This window comes from Lagopus leucura, unplaced genomic scaffold (assembly GCF_019238085.1).
Source record: "Lagopus leucura isolate 7727_CA_CO unplaced genomic scaffold, USGS_WTPT01 Super-Scaffold_100038, whole genome shotgun sequence".
NCBI classification, from domain to species: domain Eukaryota; kingdom Metazoa; phylum Chordata; class Aves; order Galliformes; family Phasianidae; genus Lagopus; species Lagopus leucura.
Genome location: NW_024962287.1, coordinates 121,073 through 136,666, shown reverse-complemented (window position 1 = coordinate 136,666; position 15,594 = coordinate 121,073). Strand labels below are relative to the sequence as shown.

Sequence of the window (15,594 nt, the reverse complement as noted above, 5' to 3'; positions counted from 1 at the left end):
TTGCTGTTCACAGCTTCTCTATGCAAACTGCACCAGCACTAACAGCAGTCGTAAAGCCCACCTCAGCAAAAGGACCACGATTTCTGCTCACAATACAAGTTTTGAATTTATATAATCCTTTACCACCTCACAAAGTAATCCCTCATTTGATTTTTTTCTTTTTTCAGGAATTGCTGTCAGCGAGAGACATTATTCTCTGTCCAGCCCTGTTCATGCTTTAGCACCAAGAGCTGAGTTCAGCTGCCCTGAACCTACAGCTAGTAAAGTTTCTCACAAGGAAAATGGCTGTTTGAAGGTCCTCCCATGCACACAGCACATCCATCAGTGGGCTTGCTCTTACCACCTCTTCTGAAGAGGCACTGATGGTCAGTAACTGTTGGCACGGACCCATCAGTTTTTTTGTCGCAGGTAAGACAAGTGACATGGTCAGTCAGACCACGGCTGAAGCGATGCCCAGAGAAACCTGTGATGTACATCTGCCTTGCTTCCAGGTGACACTGGGACTACTCTGTGTCTTTCACTTCTCTCCAGCAAAAACCATCAAAGCCACAAACCCACTCTGCATGAATCCAGCATCTTTAACTGTGAGAGGTGGGAAAATAAGATACGTATCCAGACAAAGGTGACAGAAGAGATTGGCCTAAATCAAAAGAAATCCATCTGAGTCACTTTTAGCAGTTGCCATGCTATAATGGGATGGAAAGCAACGTGATAATAACAGGGTGGCAAAATCTTTGTCTACAGTAAATGAGAACGAGCCCAAATGCTGCGGCTGTGTACACAGGAATGAAGGAAAAGAACCGCTTACCTTTGGAAGGCCTCAGGCATGCAGGGACCTCCAAGAAGACCCCCTCACCTCAATGCCAACCCTTAAATGAGGGCTCAGAAGGGGTGGATCCTGGCTCCAGCCCTTCTGGTCCACAGTACATTGCATGCAGCTGAGCTCCCTGGGTTGGCCCTGCCCTCCCAAAAGTTGCTCCATCACTGGCTCAGGCCATGACTTAGTCAAAGCCAGTCCCTTTTCACTCCCATGGGTTTTGTGAAAGTGAGAGAACATCACAGCAGGAGTAATAACGCATGCATGCATCTTTATGAAAACCCAAAACAAGGAGATATCCAACAGGAATACACCACATTTATTCTTTAAGCTATAAAACATCTAGTTGCTTGGTTTTATAATTTCTTTTAAGAGAATACCAGAATGATCCTTGATCCAGCATGGCCATGTGGAACTAGAATTTGATTTCTTGTTTAGTTGGGCTTTATATTTTGAAGGATTTTGCTTTTTGAGAGGAGAATTATGTGTCTGATGATCAGCTCAGACATGCTGAATCATGACAGCTCAGATCATGGTTTTGAGAGGGAACCATGGACACCCTCAAATAATGAGGCAGATTTCACCTATTGGAAATCAAACCAGGGCATATTGTGCTCTCAAGCATGACTCATTTCCTGATGCAGTTAGGCTTTAACTAGGAAAGCTGAAGTCATGCGAAGAGATCAACAATGCCTTCTATAGTAGGCTTTGGGATCAGAACCACAATGCGTGAAGGCTGCATAGGGCTTTGAAGGAGATATCTTCTTGGAAATACATCATGGGGCCCTATTTGGTTTGTTCCTGATTTTGAATTATGGAGCTCACATCCCCATGAGAATGAGATTCTCTCCAATCTGTTTATGAAAAAAATAATATAGCAGTGTCAACTCCCTGGCAAGAAAATTTGCAAGGCTTTGAATAGACAATATTTCTGTTTCTTGCTAAATCATTTCAAACAAAAACAAAGAAGTGACAAGGGAAAAAAAAGTTTAACATTCCTGCTGCTTCTGCCAAATGAAACAACAGCCAGGCAGGCATTCAGAGCTTCATGCTCTTGATTCTCTTGCACTGTTTTTGAACAGGCAACACATCAGCCACACCACAGCATCTATTCAAATTCTATAGCATTCCATATCAAAAATCATATATCAGATTTAGCATGCTGCTGTTGCACATAAGGATTCATCCACGGATTTGCTGTTTGGAGACACAGCCAGCACCTCCTCTGCTAGATCAGATGGCTCATCTACTCAGCAGATCCAAAACAGCACCAGGATTTCTCTTTTCAGTGAATGTAGAAAGAAACAGAGGGAGAGGCAAAGCTGATCCTAGCAACAACTATACAAACAAAACCCTCAAGCAAATATTTTCATATCTATCAGCTACAAATGATCAAAATTTCTTAACTGGGAAAGTCAGACCTGAAGTTGTTTTCATACTGCATCGTTCTCTTCTGCAGCACAGGAGGATTAGTCAGATAGGAGTACAGTGTCTACTCAGCACCGTGACTTATGATCCCAAATGAAGACATATTATTTTCAAACAACAGTATTTTCTTAGGAAAATATTGCCATATTCACCTGAAGTTTTTTCAACGAATGCCGTGAGCATGGATTAGTGATTGCCTTATTGTTTGGTAAAAAACGAAATACAGAACAAAATAAAAAGGATCCTACTGTTAACCACAACTTTTCTGCAGGAAAACGAAACAGCAGGGTATCATTCAGGGTATAAGCACCTGATGGATCATAGAATCATTAATGCTGGAAAAGACCACTAAGGTCATTTAGTCCAGCCATCAAATGGGCTAACAGAATTTGCTGCCTTGAGGAGGCAGTGTTGAAAGGGTTAACAAAATGTCCTTTCCATGCTTCCTGCTTTTTTTCTGTCAACCCAATAAGTAGAAAAAGAGACGGAATTAAACCTCTCAGGTAATCCACAGGCTTTCCATTTAACCAAATGAAAATAACAATGAGCCAAGTGGAAGCTCAACAACATTTTACGTACATGCGTAACTCTTCTCATTTTTCACGTACTGCTGCTCATCAAACACGTACCCCAGCGAGAACTGATTTTGTGACTCACCACAGGTATAGATGACATTCAGATGCTTTTGGATGCCGGGATAACAAGGATCTCCAAATTCATAGGTGCTGGCATATATGCTACAACTTCTTTTCCCATGGCAGCGCTTGATCATGAGTTGGAGAGCAGTAGCTGACTTGCAGTCTGTAAAGGAAAAAGGACAGAGCATGGAAGAAAGATCTCAGGAGTCTCTTTCCAGTGCATTTATCCAGAAACACTACATGCTTCCTTGTAAATTAAATAACTGCCACAGGAAAAGAAAATACATAGATAACAGTTAAAATATGCATGTGGAATTTATGACGTGTATCATTTATTGGTTTATCATTTATTTAGCTGTCTGATAATGCAACTGATCGCAGCAACATGCAAAATTATTAGCAACTTTCCACTTCATGGGTATGAGCAAGATGGGCTTTGTGAACTTGTTCAGGGAAGAGTAAAATTGATTTGAGTGTGTAGATTTTTATCCAGATGTTGCTTGTTTCATTTTGAGAGGAAGAGAGAGAGTGAGTGTGGGAGGTTTGTGAGGTTCTTTAGCCTTTGCTATGCACAAAAGAGCTGTCTCAACTCTGCAGATTCCACACTGCTTCTGCAGACAGAAGTGGTCATTGTCCCTGTCTGTTCTTTGCAGATGCTGTATTTCTAAGCCTATAGTTTTTTACAGTTTTACTGTCCACCATCTAGGTAGAAATATTCTATTAACTGTGTTTGTTCCACGCAAGTATAAATATTTGTCAGACTTGAGAATACGCAGAAGTCCAAAAGTACTCACCAGATTGTTTGCAACTGTTTTCTCATGTAAAACAGAGAGGGCAAGCTCTTCAAATTTTCAATGCCAGACTGACAGTTTGCTTTCACTGTCCAACCACAGCCAATGACAGTGGGAATCAACAAGATAGTTTTTGTTTAACATTAAGAAATTATAGCAATAGAAAATCTACCGAGAAAAGAATACAAATCCATTTGGTCACTCATTAGGAAGCAGGGAAAGGGAAAGTGGACCCTAAAAGGTATTGAATGATACAAAAAGTATGGTGGTTTAACACCAATAGGCAACTAAACACCACTATGTTGCTCTCTTTCTCTCCTTCAACAGATCAAGTGGAGAAAATATGACAGAAAAAGGATCACGGGTTGAGATAAGGACAGTGAGATTTCAAACCAGTTACTGTTACAGAAAAACAGATGAAACATTAGGGAGATTAATGTAATTTGTGAGCTGCTGCTAACAAATGAGAGCAATAAGAACTGAAAGCAAACTACTAACACCTTCATCCCCACCCACACTCCTTCAACTCCTCCTGAGTGGTGCAGAGGAATGGCACACTGGGCTGAGTTAGTCCACACGACTTACTAGGGCTGGCTGGTTCAGAACATGGAGCGAGAGAGCAGGGGTTGCTCCTGGGCTGCAGGGAACTTCAGCTGCACCTGAAGCACCTCCTGCCCTCTTTCTGCGCTGCCCTTGGGGGTTGCAGGGCTGCTTCTCTCCCATTTCTCATCCTCTCTCCCAGCTGCTGTTGCACAGCAGTTTTTCCCTCTCCTCAGTCTGCTCTCCCAGAGCGCACCCAGCATTGCTCAGGGCTCAGCTCTGGCCACTGGCAGTCGCTTAGGAGAGCTGGAGCTGGCTGTGATCTGACATGGATGGGGCAGTGCGGGGCTCTGCTCACAGAGGGCACCCCTTGCAACCTGCTGTTCAACAAATGCCAGAGGTTCCAACAGAAACATCTGCATTTGTGTTTTTGTCAAAGGTCCAGTAAGAGAAAGTCATCAAGTCTACTCACTAGACAAGATTTCATGGAGGGTATCTATTCTTTTTATTTGTTTTGGTTCTCACACAAAACAGACAGCATTCCAGGGCAGTGCAGTGGCCTCACTCCCCAACACTCCATGGGAGGATGAGGAGTTACCCACACATCTTCCACGGCTGGTCCTGGGATCATCAGCCTTTGGGTTCTCCTCCTGTAGGAACAAGTAGTTTCAATGGTTACAAGCCACAGGCTCTGCTCTCCAGCTCAGCAGGCTGGATTGACTCTGCAGGACCCAGTTCTGTAGAGTCAGCACACTGAATATGCTGTATGTGAACGTGACGATATCACCAGCTTCTCTGGACACCATCAGTCATGTCTTGGTATTGACAAACTCCTTTCTCCCATGCAGAAATCTACAATCTCTATCCATACTGACCTTAACAGCTTCATTGGCACTACAAAACCAAACAAGGCCTGAATGCTTACGCACCAAGTTTAAGAGTTATCCTGTGAGCATGATTTTGCCAAGTGGCATTATGCCAGACACTGCAGAGGTCCATTGTGAGAAATCACAAGGGCTGTTTCCAACTGTCAGTTTGCAGAAGGCTTCCCTGGATATTGAGGAGAAGAGCAGGGGCACGTGGTAGAGGATTTCACCACACAGACACCATGTCAGCCAGTCACAGCACCAGGCAGCAGGCTCTTTCTCACTGTATTTAGCATAGTACGTGAGCATAATCCTGTTGCTATCTTTTTCAGATATAAGCTTCTCCCCAGGAGAAGACAGTCTTGCCTATGCTACCCACCAAAACCAAAATGCCATACTGCCAACAGACAGCTGTGAGACCCTGCTTTGGCCTCTTTGCAGTCCCATCAACCAATGCAATGCAGCCCAAGTTATAATGGCCAAGCAAAGAGTCATGCAGCTTCATCTGGCAGAGTGGGTCCTAACGCTGCTGTTCCTATTTGTGTTAACTGTGCTAAGGACCAGCCTATGCTGTTTGGTTAGCATGTTTGCTGGTAAATGAAAACTTCCCCGGCCCATTCCCAGGCCCTGAGGCCAACTGTGTTGGAACAACCAACATTAATACTATTAAATACTCTTACCTTCCAAAATAGTGGTGAAACACAATAGGAATCAACCCTGTCCCATATACAACTTTAAACCAGTTTCTGGGCTGACTGTTAGTGTCAGTCGGGCCAAGACAACTAATTATGGCAACAAGTGCAGTGTAATTTAACAGAACAGAAGATCTTACAGTATCTGTACCCAGGCCTTGGCACTACTAGTTTGCCACATTCAGGTAAGCCTAGATACCCAACTTCTTAGGGCACAAACCTACATCCTCCATATTCACCTAACCACCAGTAGTGTCATGCTTGACTCTCCAATCACCAGGCTGCTCCAGCTCCACCTGTGCCAGACAAAATGAGCAGAAAGCAGAAGAGACTCTGCATGCTCCAATTATACATGTGGATAAGATCCCTCAGCACAGGAAGTAAAGAACCAAGATTTTAAAAGCCCGATTTATACAGAATTTTTAGAGACTTCAATATTGAAAATACTGAACTCATTGAATATTCAAATAATACGGAAAAGTCACCTGTTTGGACTGTAGCACATAAACCATACAGTAACTACATTGGAAGCAGTATCTGGAGCTTATCCAGTACAGCCTGCTGCTCAGAACAGGGCCAGCTTTGAAGTTACATCAGGTTACTCGGGATTTTGTCTAGGCAAGTTTTGAAAATACCCACAGGTAAATAATCCCCAACCTCCCTGGGCTATGGCATTCTTCAGCTTAATTTTTTTTCTCCTGTATCTAATCAGGTTTCCGTTCCTGCAGCTTGTATTGACTGCTTTTGTGATTATTTTTGTTGGGTTTGTTTATTTATGTTTGCTTTGTTTTGCATTCCCAAGAAGTCTTCTGCACAGCCACCTCTTAGGTATTAGAAAAACAACAATAACATCCCTACCCGAGCTTCCTCTTCATGAAAACAAGCCAATGCAGGTCTTTCACCATCTCCCCACATGCTGTGTGTTCCAGTCCCTGACTACCTTGGTGGCCCTTCACTGGATTTGCTGCCGTTTTTCAACATCCATCTGAGGAGTCCAAAACTGAGTATTCATTTTTTCCATGGTAAGGACAAAGACATTCTCTTAGAATCAGTCATATTCTTCCAGTCCAAATAAATCAATAAATAGACTCTATGGCACAATAACAAATTACATATTAGATATTAATAACAAATTAATAAAAAATAACACTGGTGACAGTGGCAAGTTTTCCCTTATTTTTGCTGCACATAAGCACAAATGCCCTGTGTACTTCTTAAACTGAAATTAGTTTGGTCTCCTCTCTCATACTTTGAGCTGTTAACTTGCTGAGCCTCCACAGAACACACTGAACTGAAAAAATGCAGCAGCAAGGTCCAAATGGGATCATCTCCCTTGAACACTTCTAAGGATTTGTAATGTAGAGGTCATGCCAGAGTGTCATATCTAGCATCTTTATTCTCTCACTAACAAGCACTGAAGATGTCAAAATATACCAGAGCGACAGATGGGTGATAGGTGAGGCTACCAGACCCTCATAAACCACAGTTAGCATCATATCATCTAGAAGTGACAACATGGTCCCATGTCTTAGGAGTGTAAAAACACCCAAATCACTTGTGTTACTTTTTATGATGTACATGCTGGTAATTTAACTTCCAAGAGTAAACAATATATAAAGGAGCTGGATTGAAGTGAGAATTCCAAATATATTTGTACTTCTTCATGAGGTGATTCCAGGTATGAAGTCTTCACCTCCACTTGCCTCAGAGAAGCAATAAAATAGAGGTTCTCTTCTCTATAAATGACGTAGCTAGCATCCCAAAAAGATGCAGAGGAGGCAAGCCCAGCAATGTGGTAGAGCAGAGTAGGGCTATGACCCCATACGGCTGGCCAAACTCAGTTCCTGTTCCTAGAAGAGGAAAAGTGGATTTGGCACTCTTGTTTGCACTCTTATTCAGGACATTTCATTTCTCCTGTGGCTTGTTTGTTTACTAAGTGCAAACAGTGCATGTTATATTAAACACTATACTAACATCAGTGATGTTAGTACTAACAAGTGATCTCATGTGTCAGATACATGGGGAAGGACACTCACAAATGCCAACACCATAGCTCAGTCTAATGGAAAGTCTACTGCTAAATAGAGCCAGGTCCCTGTCAGGAACCTTTTAAAGCCCACAAAGCTCAAATCCCACAGCAGAGCAATAAAAAGCACTTTATGTCCTCACAGATGATAGAGAATGCACTTATGAAGGCTGGGATAGAGTCACCATTTGCTTTCATTAATCTTGGATAGCTCCAGTGCACTAAGAATAGATCTGATTCCTGGCTACGGTGAAACTTCAATGCAAAAATGTCCAAAGATATAAGCTGTGCTTTTGAAACATGGTATTTCAAACTAAAGTTCAGGTTTGAAGGATGGTGGGATCATCTCACTTTGTCATCTTTATCCTGAACATGCTTTCTAAAAGCTGTACTTCCCTCCAGCCTTACTACTGCTGCACGTCTACATGGACTGACTCCAACAGAGGCATAGAATCAGAGAGTCCTTAGAGTTGGAAAGGACACTTAAGGTCATATAGTCCAGCTCCCCTGCAGTGAACACCACAGCTAGATCAGGTTGCCCAGGGCCTGATCCAGCCTTGCCTTGAAAGTCTCCATGGATGGGACATCCACCACATCATCTCTGGGCATCCTGTTCCAACACCTTACAATAGAAGACTTTTTCCTTATATCTAACCTACATATCTCCTCTTTAACCTGCAAGCCTATCACCACAGACCCTGCTAAAGAGTCTGTCCCCTCCTGTCCTGTCGCTCCCCTTTAGATACTGACAGGCCACCCTTAGTTCACCTCACTCTTCTCCATCTGCACAGCCCCAGCTCTCAGCATGTGCTGCAGGAGAGGTGTTCCATCTCTTAGATCATTTCTGTGGCCCTCCTCTGGACACACTCCAACAGCTTCATGTTTTTCCTGCACTGAGGACTCCACATCTGGATGTGGTGCTCCAGAGGCAGATCTCCTCCCTCACCCTACTGGCCATACTGCTTTGGATGCAGCCCAGGATATGGTTGGTTTTCTGGGCTGCAAGGGTACATTGTTGACTCATGTCCAGATTGCCATCCACCAGCACCCCAAGGTCTCTTTTGGCAGGGCTGCTCTCAATCCATTCATCCCCCAGCTTGTATTAGTAGTGGGGGTTGCCTCGACCCAGGTGCAAGCCTTGCATGTGGATTTGCTGAACCTCATGAGTTTCACCTGGCCCACTGCTCAAGCCTGTCTAGGCCCTTCTGAATGGCATCCCATCTCTCTGGTGTGTCAACTGCATCCCACAGCTTGATGGCATCAACAAACTTACTAAGGGTGCACATGACACCACTGTTGATGTCACTGATGAAGATATTAAAGAGCACTGGCCCCCGCACCAACCCCTGGGGGACACCACTCATCACCAAATTCCGTCCAGACATTGAACTATTGACCACCACTCTCTGGACTCCATCCTGCAGCCAGTTCTTTGTCCATCGAACAGTCCATGCATCAAATCCATATCTTTCCAGTGTTGTGGGGTACTGCGTCAAAGGCGTTACCAGGACGATCATGAGTCAGCACTGTGCCCTCGTGGTCAAGAAGGCAAAGGCATCCTGGGGTGTGTTAGAAGGGGGATAGTTAGTAAGAAGAGAAAGGTTCTCCTCCCCCTCTACTCTGCCCTAGTGAGACTGCATCTGGAATACTGTGTCCAGTTCTAGGCCCCTCCGTTCAAGAAGGACAGGGAACTGCTTGAGAGAGTCCAGCACAGAGCCACAAAGATGGTTAAGGGAGTGGAGCATCTCCCTTACAAGGGAAGGCTGAGGGACCTGGGTCTCTTTAGCTTGGAGGAGAGACTGAGAGGTGATCTCGTTAATGTCTGTAAGTACGTAAAGGGTGAGTGTCAGGAGGATGAAGCCATTCTCAGTGATGTGTAATGATAGAACAAGCTGCAGTGGGTGCAAGCTGGAATGTAGGAGGTTCCACGTAAATATGAGAAAAACTTCTTCACAGTAAGGGTAACAGAACACTGGAACAGGCTGCCCAGACAGGCTGTGAGGTCTCCTTTTCTGGAGGCATTCAAAACCCACCTGGATAGATTCCTGTGTGATTATCCCAGGCTGGATGTGGCTTTGGGCAGCCTGGTCTGGTGGTTGGTGACTCTGCACATTAAAGGGGTTGAAACTAGATGATCATTGTGGTCCTTTTGAACCCAGGCCATTCTATGATTCTATGACCTGGTCCAGGTGTTCCTGCTCTGGCAGGAGGTTGAACTAGTCCCCTCTCTCTCTAGTATAGTTATGCCCTCCCATACTTTATCGTGGAAAGGCTCACTGTCTATCTCCCATCCACCTTCACATCTGATTTAAAGCCCTCCCAGTGAGTCCTGCTAGCTTTTCCCCAAAGACCATTCTCTCTGAGAAAGCAAACCCCATCCACTGCCTAGAAACCCAGTACCATATAGGCTAATTGGTCATCAAATCACAGAATTACAGAATCACAAGGTTGGAAACGACCTGCAAGATCATCCAGTCCAACCACCCTCCCATTCCTATCAGTGCCACAAGCACTAAACCATCTCTCGTAGCTCCTCATCCAGGCGCCTCTTGAACACCACCAGGGACGGCAACTCCACCACCTCCCTGGGCAGCCATTGCAGTGCCTGACCACCCTCTGAGAGAAAAAGTTTCTCCTCATGTCCAACCTAAACCTCCTCTGGTACAACTTCTGGCCGTTTCCTCGGGTCCTACTATTTGCCTGGGAGAAGAGGCCAGACCCTTTTGCACCACACAGAGTTCTGGTGATGGCATCAGCCACAAAGCCACATATTCAGAGAAGTGATCCTTTGGTTTGTTACCATGTCCTCACCCAACACAGGAGGCAGAAAAGATGAGCTGCGCGTTCAGTTCCTTTAGACTTGTCCCTAGGCCCTGAAGTCTCTTTTGACAGCCCTTGACCCATGTAGCCACATCATCTGTCCCTACATGGAAAAGGGATCCAATCACCTACAGCTACTACCCATTTCCTCTTCTTCAACAAAGCAGCCTTAGTGTTGGGGGTCGGCTTTCCCCAATTTGGACTGAGTGAGCTGTAACTACTCTTCACAAAAGGCCTGTATATTGCTGGGCAGCTTCTTTTCACAACTTTTAGCCTAAGCCCTTGATAGGCAATTCATTTTACCACTTCAATTTAGTATTCCAGGACTGGTAGGCTGCTCTTGGATCTTCTGTCTCCATCTGCCCGGCTTCTGCCAGGGGTAAAACCCAAATCAGATGATACCAAAACCATACTGGAGAATTTTACCAGCTGTACCTTGCAGAGAGCATCAGCTCTACTGGAATCAATCTCAGTGACATAGCGTCCAAATCATCGAGCTCACCACAATGAATGGATTCTAGTCAGTTAAAGGCTGTTTCCCAGCATGACTGATTTTTATTACTTTTTCCTGGTGAAAAAAAAAAAAAAAATTGAGACATTTTAAAAATTCCTATTAATCACATCCACTACTTTGGTTACTCACTGTTACTACTTTTGATGACAAAACCTACTTGGGTTCAAAAGAATGCTTCCAGTCAGTTCAGTTTTTGTATTACAGTAATTCTTAGCTCAAGCTGTGGTGGAGGTCAGAGCATTTTCCAAGTCATCACAGATGGATCCACAGATGTGGAATCTTGCTTTGAGATGGGTAACTAGTAGCATAATGAAATTGGGCATGTGCCAAGTGCCCAACTATATCTTGAGCATCTGCACATTTACTGACCTTAGGGTCAGACTCACCTGCCACATCCTGCCTCTTCTGCAGCCTCTTTCACATGAGGCAGGCTTTTCAGAGCAAGCAGGACTACATACACCTGAACGCATTCACAAGTTAGCATGCTGTAAGGCTGTCAGGTAGTGCCTTTTCCACAGGCTGCCTATGGGGACAGCAAGGCAGTGGGGCATGGAGAACACCCCAGTGACTCTTTGTCAGAATAGAGAGAGTCAATTCTTTCTATTCTTCACAGACCTCAGGATCTTAGGAGTGTTGTCTGACAGGACATTTTTATTCTTCTACCTCATTATTCTTTCATCTGAGCATCAGGTCTGTTTTCCACCAATAATCTCAATGGCTCCCACTGCATATTACTCCTGAGTGCCCTTATTTCACATAAGAATTATGTGGGGACTTGACAAGAATTAAAACAGAGCTTAAGAAGAAACCTTCACCCACTTGTCAGAGGAAGCACTCTCTGAATCTAGGACAAATATTGGAGCACTCATGCTACTTTTTCAACAAAGTAAAAGATCTTGAAGTATCAGAAGAACCAAGTGACTGGCTGTAATTGAAGGGTTCAGAAACAGAATCCCTGCCTGAAGTTCTTTTTCCATTAGCGCAAGGGAGGTAAGCAACGAGGAACTAAAACACAGCTGGTATTACCTGATCAAGGGACAAATTCTGTGGCACTCTTTGGCTCAATGATACTTTGGCTGCACTGGGAGTAGACCTACACCTGATATTCCATTCAGTGGAACCCCTTCTGTCCTCATTAACTTTTGATGAGAAGGCAAAAGGAATGAGCTAAGGCAAGCATTCCTTTGAGGGAAATCATTCAGAAGCAAGTGACAGCTCTAGGAGGAAATGCCTCTAAAGCAAGGGACAGGATTTTTCTCAGAAACACACAGTAAGATTTCTGGATAAAAAATAAAACAAGAATCTTAAAAAAAAACCAACCCGCTTTACATCTGCAGACTGGAGCTGAATACACTGCAGACTTAGTTGCAGATGCTATAGTTACAATTGGAAGCGTTTGGTTTATTAATGTGATCTCAAATCTTCTTGTCACCTTCGTATCTAGAACCAGAACTCATATAAAACATGTGAGGCTCCAGTTTGGCAGAGACTGAGTGTGTGAAGCTGAGCAAATGAATAATATTTTGCAGGTCTGGGAGCTAAAGTGAGAATCTGAGGACACCAATGAGCTTGGCTTCAAGAAGTCTCAGAGAACAAAGAAGTTTGGGGCTGGCAAAGACAGTAAACTTTTATTATTTAATTTGCAGCAGAAAACAACTGACTGTGGGCCATAAGTCACTCAAGTTACAAAGCAAAGAAGCTAACAGCTATTGCTTCAGCCAGTAGAAGATAGGGCTGGTGCATTAAATGCACTGCTTTGTGAAGGCCCTGAGTCTATCTGTCCGTTCCATTTGTTACAGCCCAACAGAAGCGTTTTCCTGAAGATGCTCACACTTCAATTAGTGCCTGCACCTACACGGAAGCAAGATCTCTACCTCAGAGGCAGTGGGAGTGGACCACCTATCTTAAAAGGCTATCCTGCTGACACAACCTGCAAGTCACTTCTTGGTCTTCTTAAAGTAAAGCACTGCATGCTTGCAGCCTCACGGATTTCACATTACCTCTGTTTCTCAGGCTCAGGATTCACCACTGTGGTAATTATATCATAATCTTGACTGACATCTGAATTGTTTTAAGAGGAGCTTCATCAGCTCTGGACAAATTACACCAGTTTTCATTCAGAGTGACTCCACGGAAATATGCTGAAATGCTATAGATTTGTATCTCCTATGTTCTTCCCTTTTATTTTTAAAAGCATATTCTGAATTTGCTTTTAGCTAATACTAAGACAACAGGCATCCTTTATAAAGCTGGTTACAGCATACATTTACCATTCTGAAGGAGTGAGAAGTACCCCCTTCATTTCCTCAAGCATCACATGAATATCAACACAAAGTCTGCTAGTGCTTTTTGAATTACAACTTCCAGAATTGTTGTTTACAACCATTGCATAGGGTTATATACTACACTATACATATATATATTTTTTTTAAAACCAAGTTGAACTTTGGCTTTGAGGAAGCTCTTGCCCAGAAGCCAATTTGAATGGAGCTTTTCATTATTATTATTTTTTTTAATGGCAATTGTGTGCTTACAGAGAACTACACCATGTAAATCATTTTTATGACTACGCGACCCAACGATGGTTTGAGCTTTTTAAAAACAGTTGTAGAGTGATTTTAATTACCTTCTGGTGCTTCGAAACAAAAAGTGAAACATACAAACTAAGAACTGAAAAATAACTTTCTGAAAACAGCCTTCATTTCACTTTAGCCTAGCGTTCTAAATGGATTTTCATTTTGGTTAAGATTTAATAAGGTATTATGTGAATTAAACTGCAACTGGTATTTACTTAGCTTTAAAACCTGGGTACTTGTGGGTTTTATTACATACGAACAGATCGGCCTCTAAAAACTTGTTCTTAATAGCTATACATATAGTACAGCAGGTTCTACAGTGAATGTAAAATACATGCAGGGAGTCACACTTACAGGAAGGAGAATTCTGGAAGCCTGGTAGGAACCTTAAAGATGAAAATCAGAGTCCAAATCCATTGTACTTGCTGCTCATGCCACGAAGTCAATGTTTGAGCCATTTTAAAGGCTGCCATATTCATGGTGAAAGGCCAAGGCACAAGAGTGCTTCAGCCCCAAGCACTCAGATCTGCTCAAGGATTACCCCGTTACATGGCATTACCTATTAATTACTAAAATCAGCAGCAGCATTCCAGCAGCTCCGCCATCTTAGGTTGGTGGCCCTACATGTGGCAGGGGGGTTGGAGATTCATGATCCTTGAGGTCCCTTCCAACCCTGGCCATTCTGTGATTCTGTGATCTTATCCTGCCACCCCCAGCCCATCAGTGCCAGCAGTCGCTGCTCCTCATAGCCCCACCTCCACAGCTTGGAGACCTTCTGTTTTTAAGCATTTCACTTAAGACCAGGTTTAGAGCCCAGTTACAGACTTGCACTGGCAGAAATATAAGGTGGAATAGAACATACCACAGATTGAAATGATTTTCTTTAATTGCATGTAATTCATTCTAATTCACATGCTAGATCTGATCACGGACAGACAAACTTAAAGAGCCTATTATTTATGTGGTATAACAAATATTTATAAGAGGAACCGTGAAAGCTCTAGTTCCAGTCATATATACATTTGCCTCAAGAGGAAGAAATCAAAACAAACAGGGTTCAATCATCTTCTTGCATTAATATGAAAAAAATGCCAGGGAATGAGCACCTAAGGCACAGGCTTCTTCACTAAACTCATTTTTCTGCTCTTTCCTTATCAGATCCAATGACCTAGAGAGAGTCACTTCCATCTGAGTTTCCTCAGGGCTTTGCAAACACATCTGTTTTCTCTACATAAGATTACAGGAGAGAATCTATACATTAAGTGATAAAAATATTCTACTTCTCAGCAGACTACTGAGTTTAAGTTACACACCATGAGCTGAAGCGAGGCTTTGGAGCTTTGCTCCTCCAATCCTGTGCCAACTCAGGAAACCAAGCCCAGATTATTTCTACCAGAAGAGGACAGAAATTGCTGTGGTAGCTTTGTATCTTTCAGGCTGTCCAGAGATGCTGTGGACACCCCATCCCTGGAGGTGCTCAAGGCCAGGCTGGATGGGCCCCGGGCAACCCATACTGGTGCCTGATCTAGTGGGTTGGTAACCCTGCCCACAGCAGGGAATTGGAACTGAATGATCTCTGAGGTTTCTTTCAAGCCATTCTATGATTCTGTATCTGATGGAGAGAGACAGGGTTCTTGAGAGGAGACCTGAGTCCTGGTATTAGCAGTAAGCTAAACACGTCTCATTCCCTGTGGTTCAGGGGCTATTACTATAAAAATGTACATGTGAACGTATCAGGTGCATTGAACATGGTCAAGGATATCATACCACTGAATACTAAAAAAGGTTTTTTTTTTTTTAACATCCAGGTTCTTGCTACTCAGGCTCTTAATTAGGTATTTACCTTATACACTCAGATCTGGGTAAGAAAAGTCCAGTTTTTAAAT

At 43.4% G+C, this 15,594-nt stretch overlaps 1 protein-coding gene across 3 annotated transcripts in view; it reads right to left on the bottom strand.

Annotated features, from left to right (window-relative positions):
- Positions 1-15,594, bottom strand: part of EVA1A (eva-1 homolog A, regulator of programmed cell death) — a 189,025-nt gene that overhangs the window by 98,216 nt on the left and 75,215 nt on the right. For all 3 annotated transcript variants that reach the window (XM_042883549.1, XM_042883550.1, XM_042883551.1), the window contains exon 5: positions 2,903-3,046. In XM_042883549.1, coding sequence (XP_042739483.1) covers positions 2,903-3,046 — 144 coding nt within the window. The remainder of the gene's footprint in view (positions 1-2,902; positions 3,047-15,594) is intronic.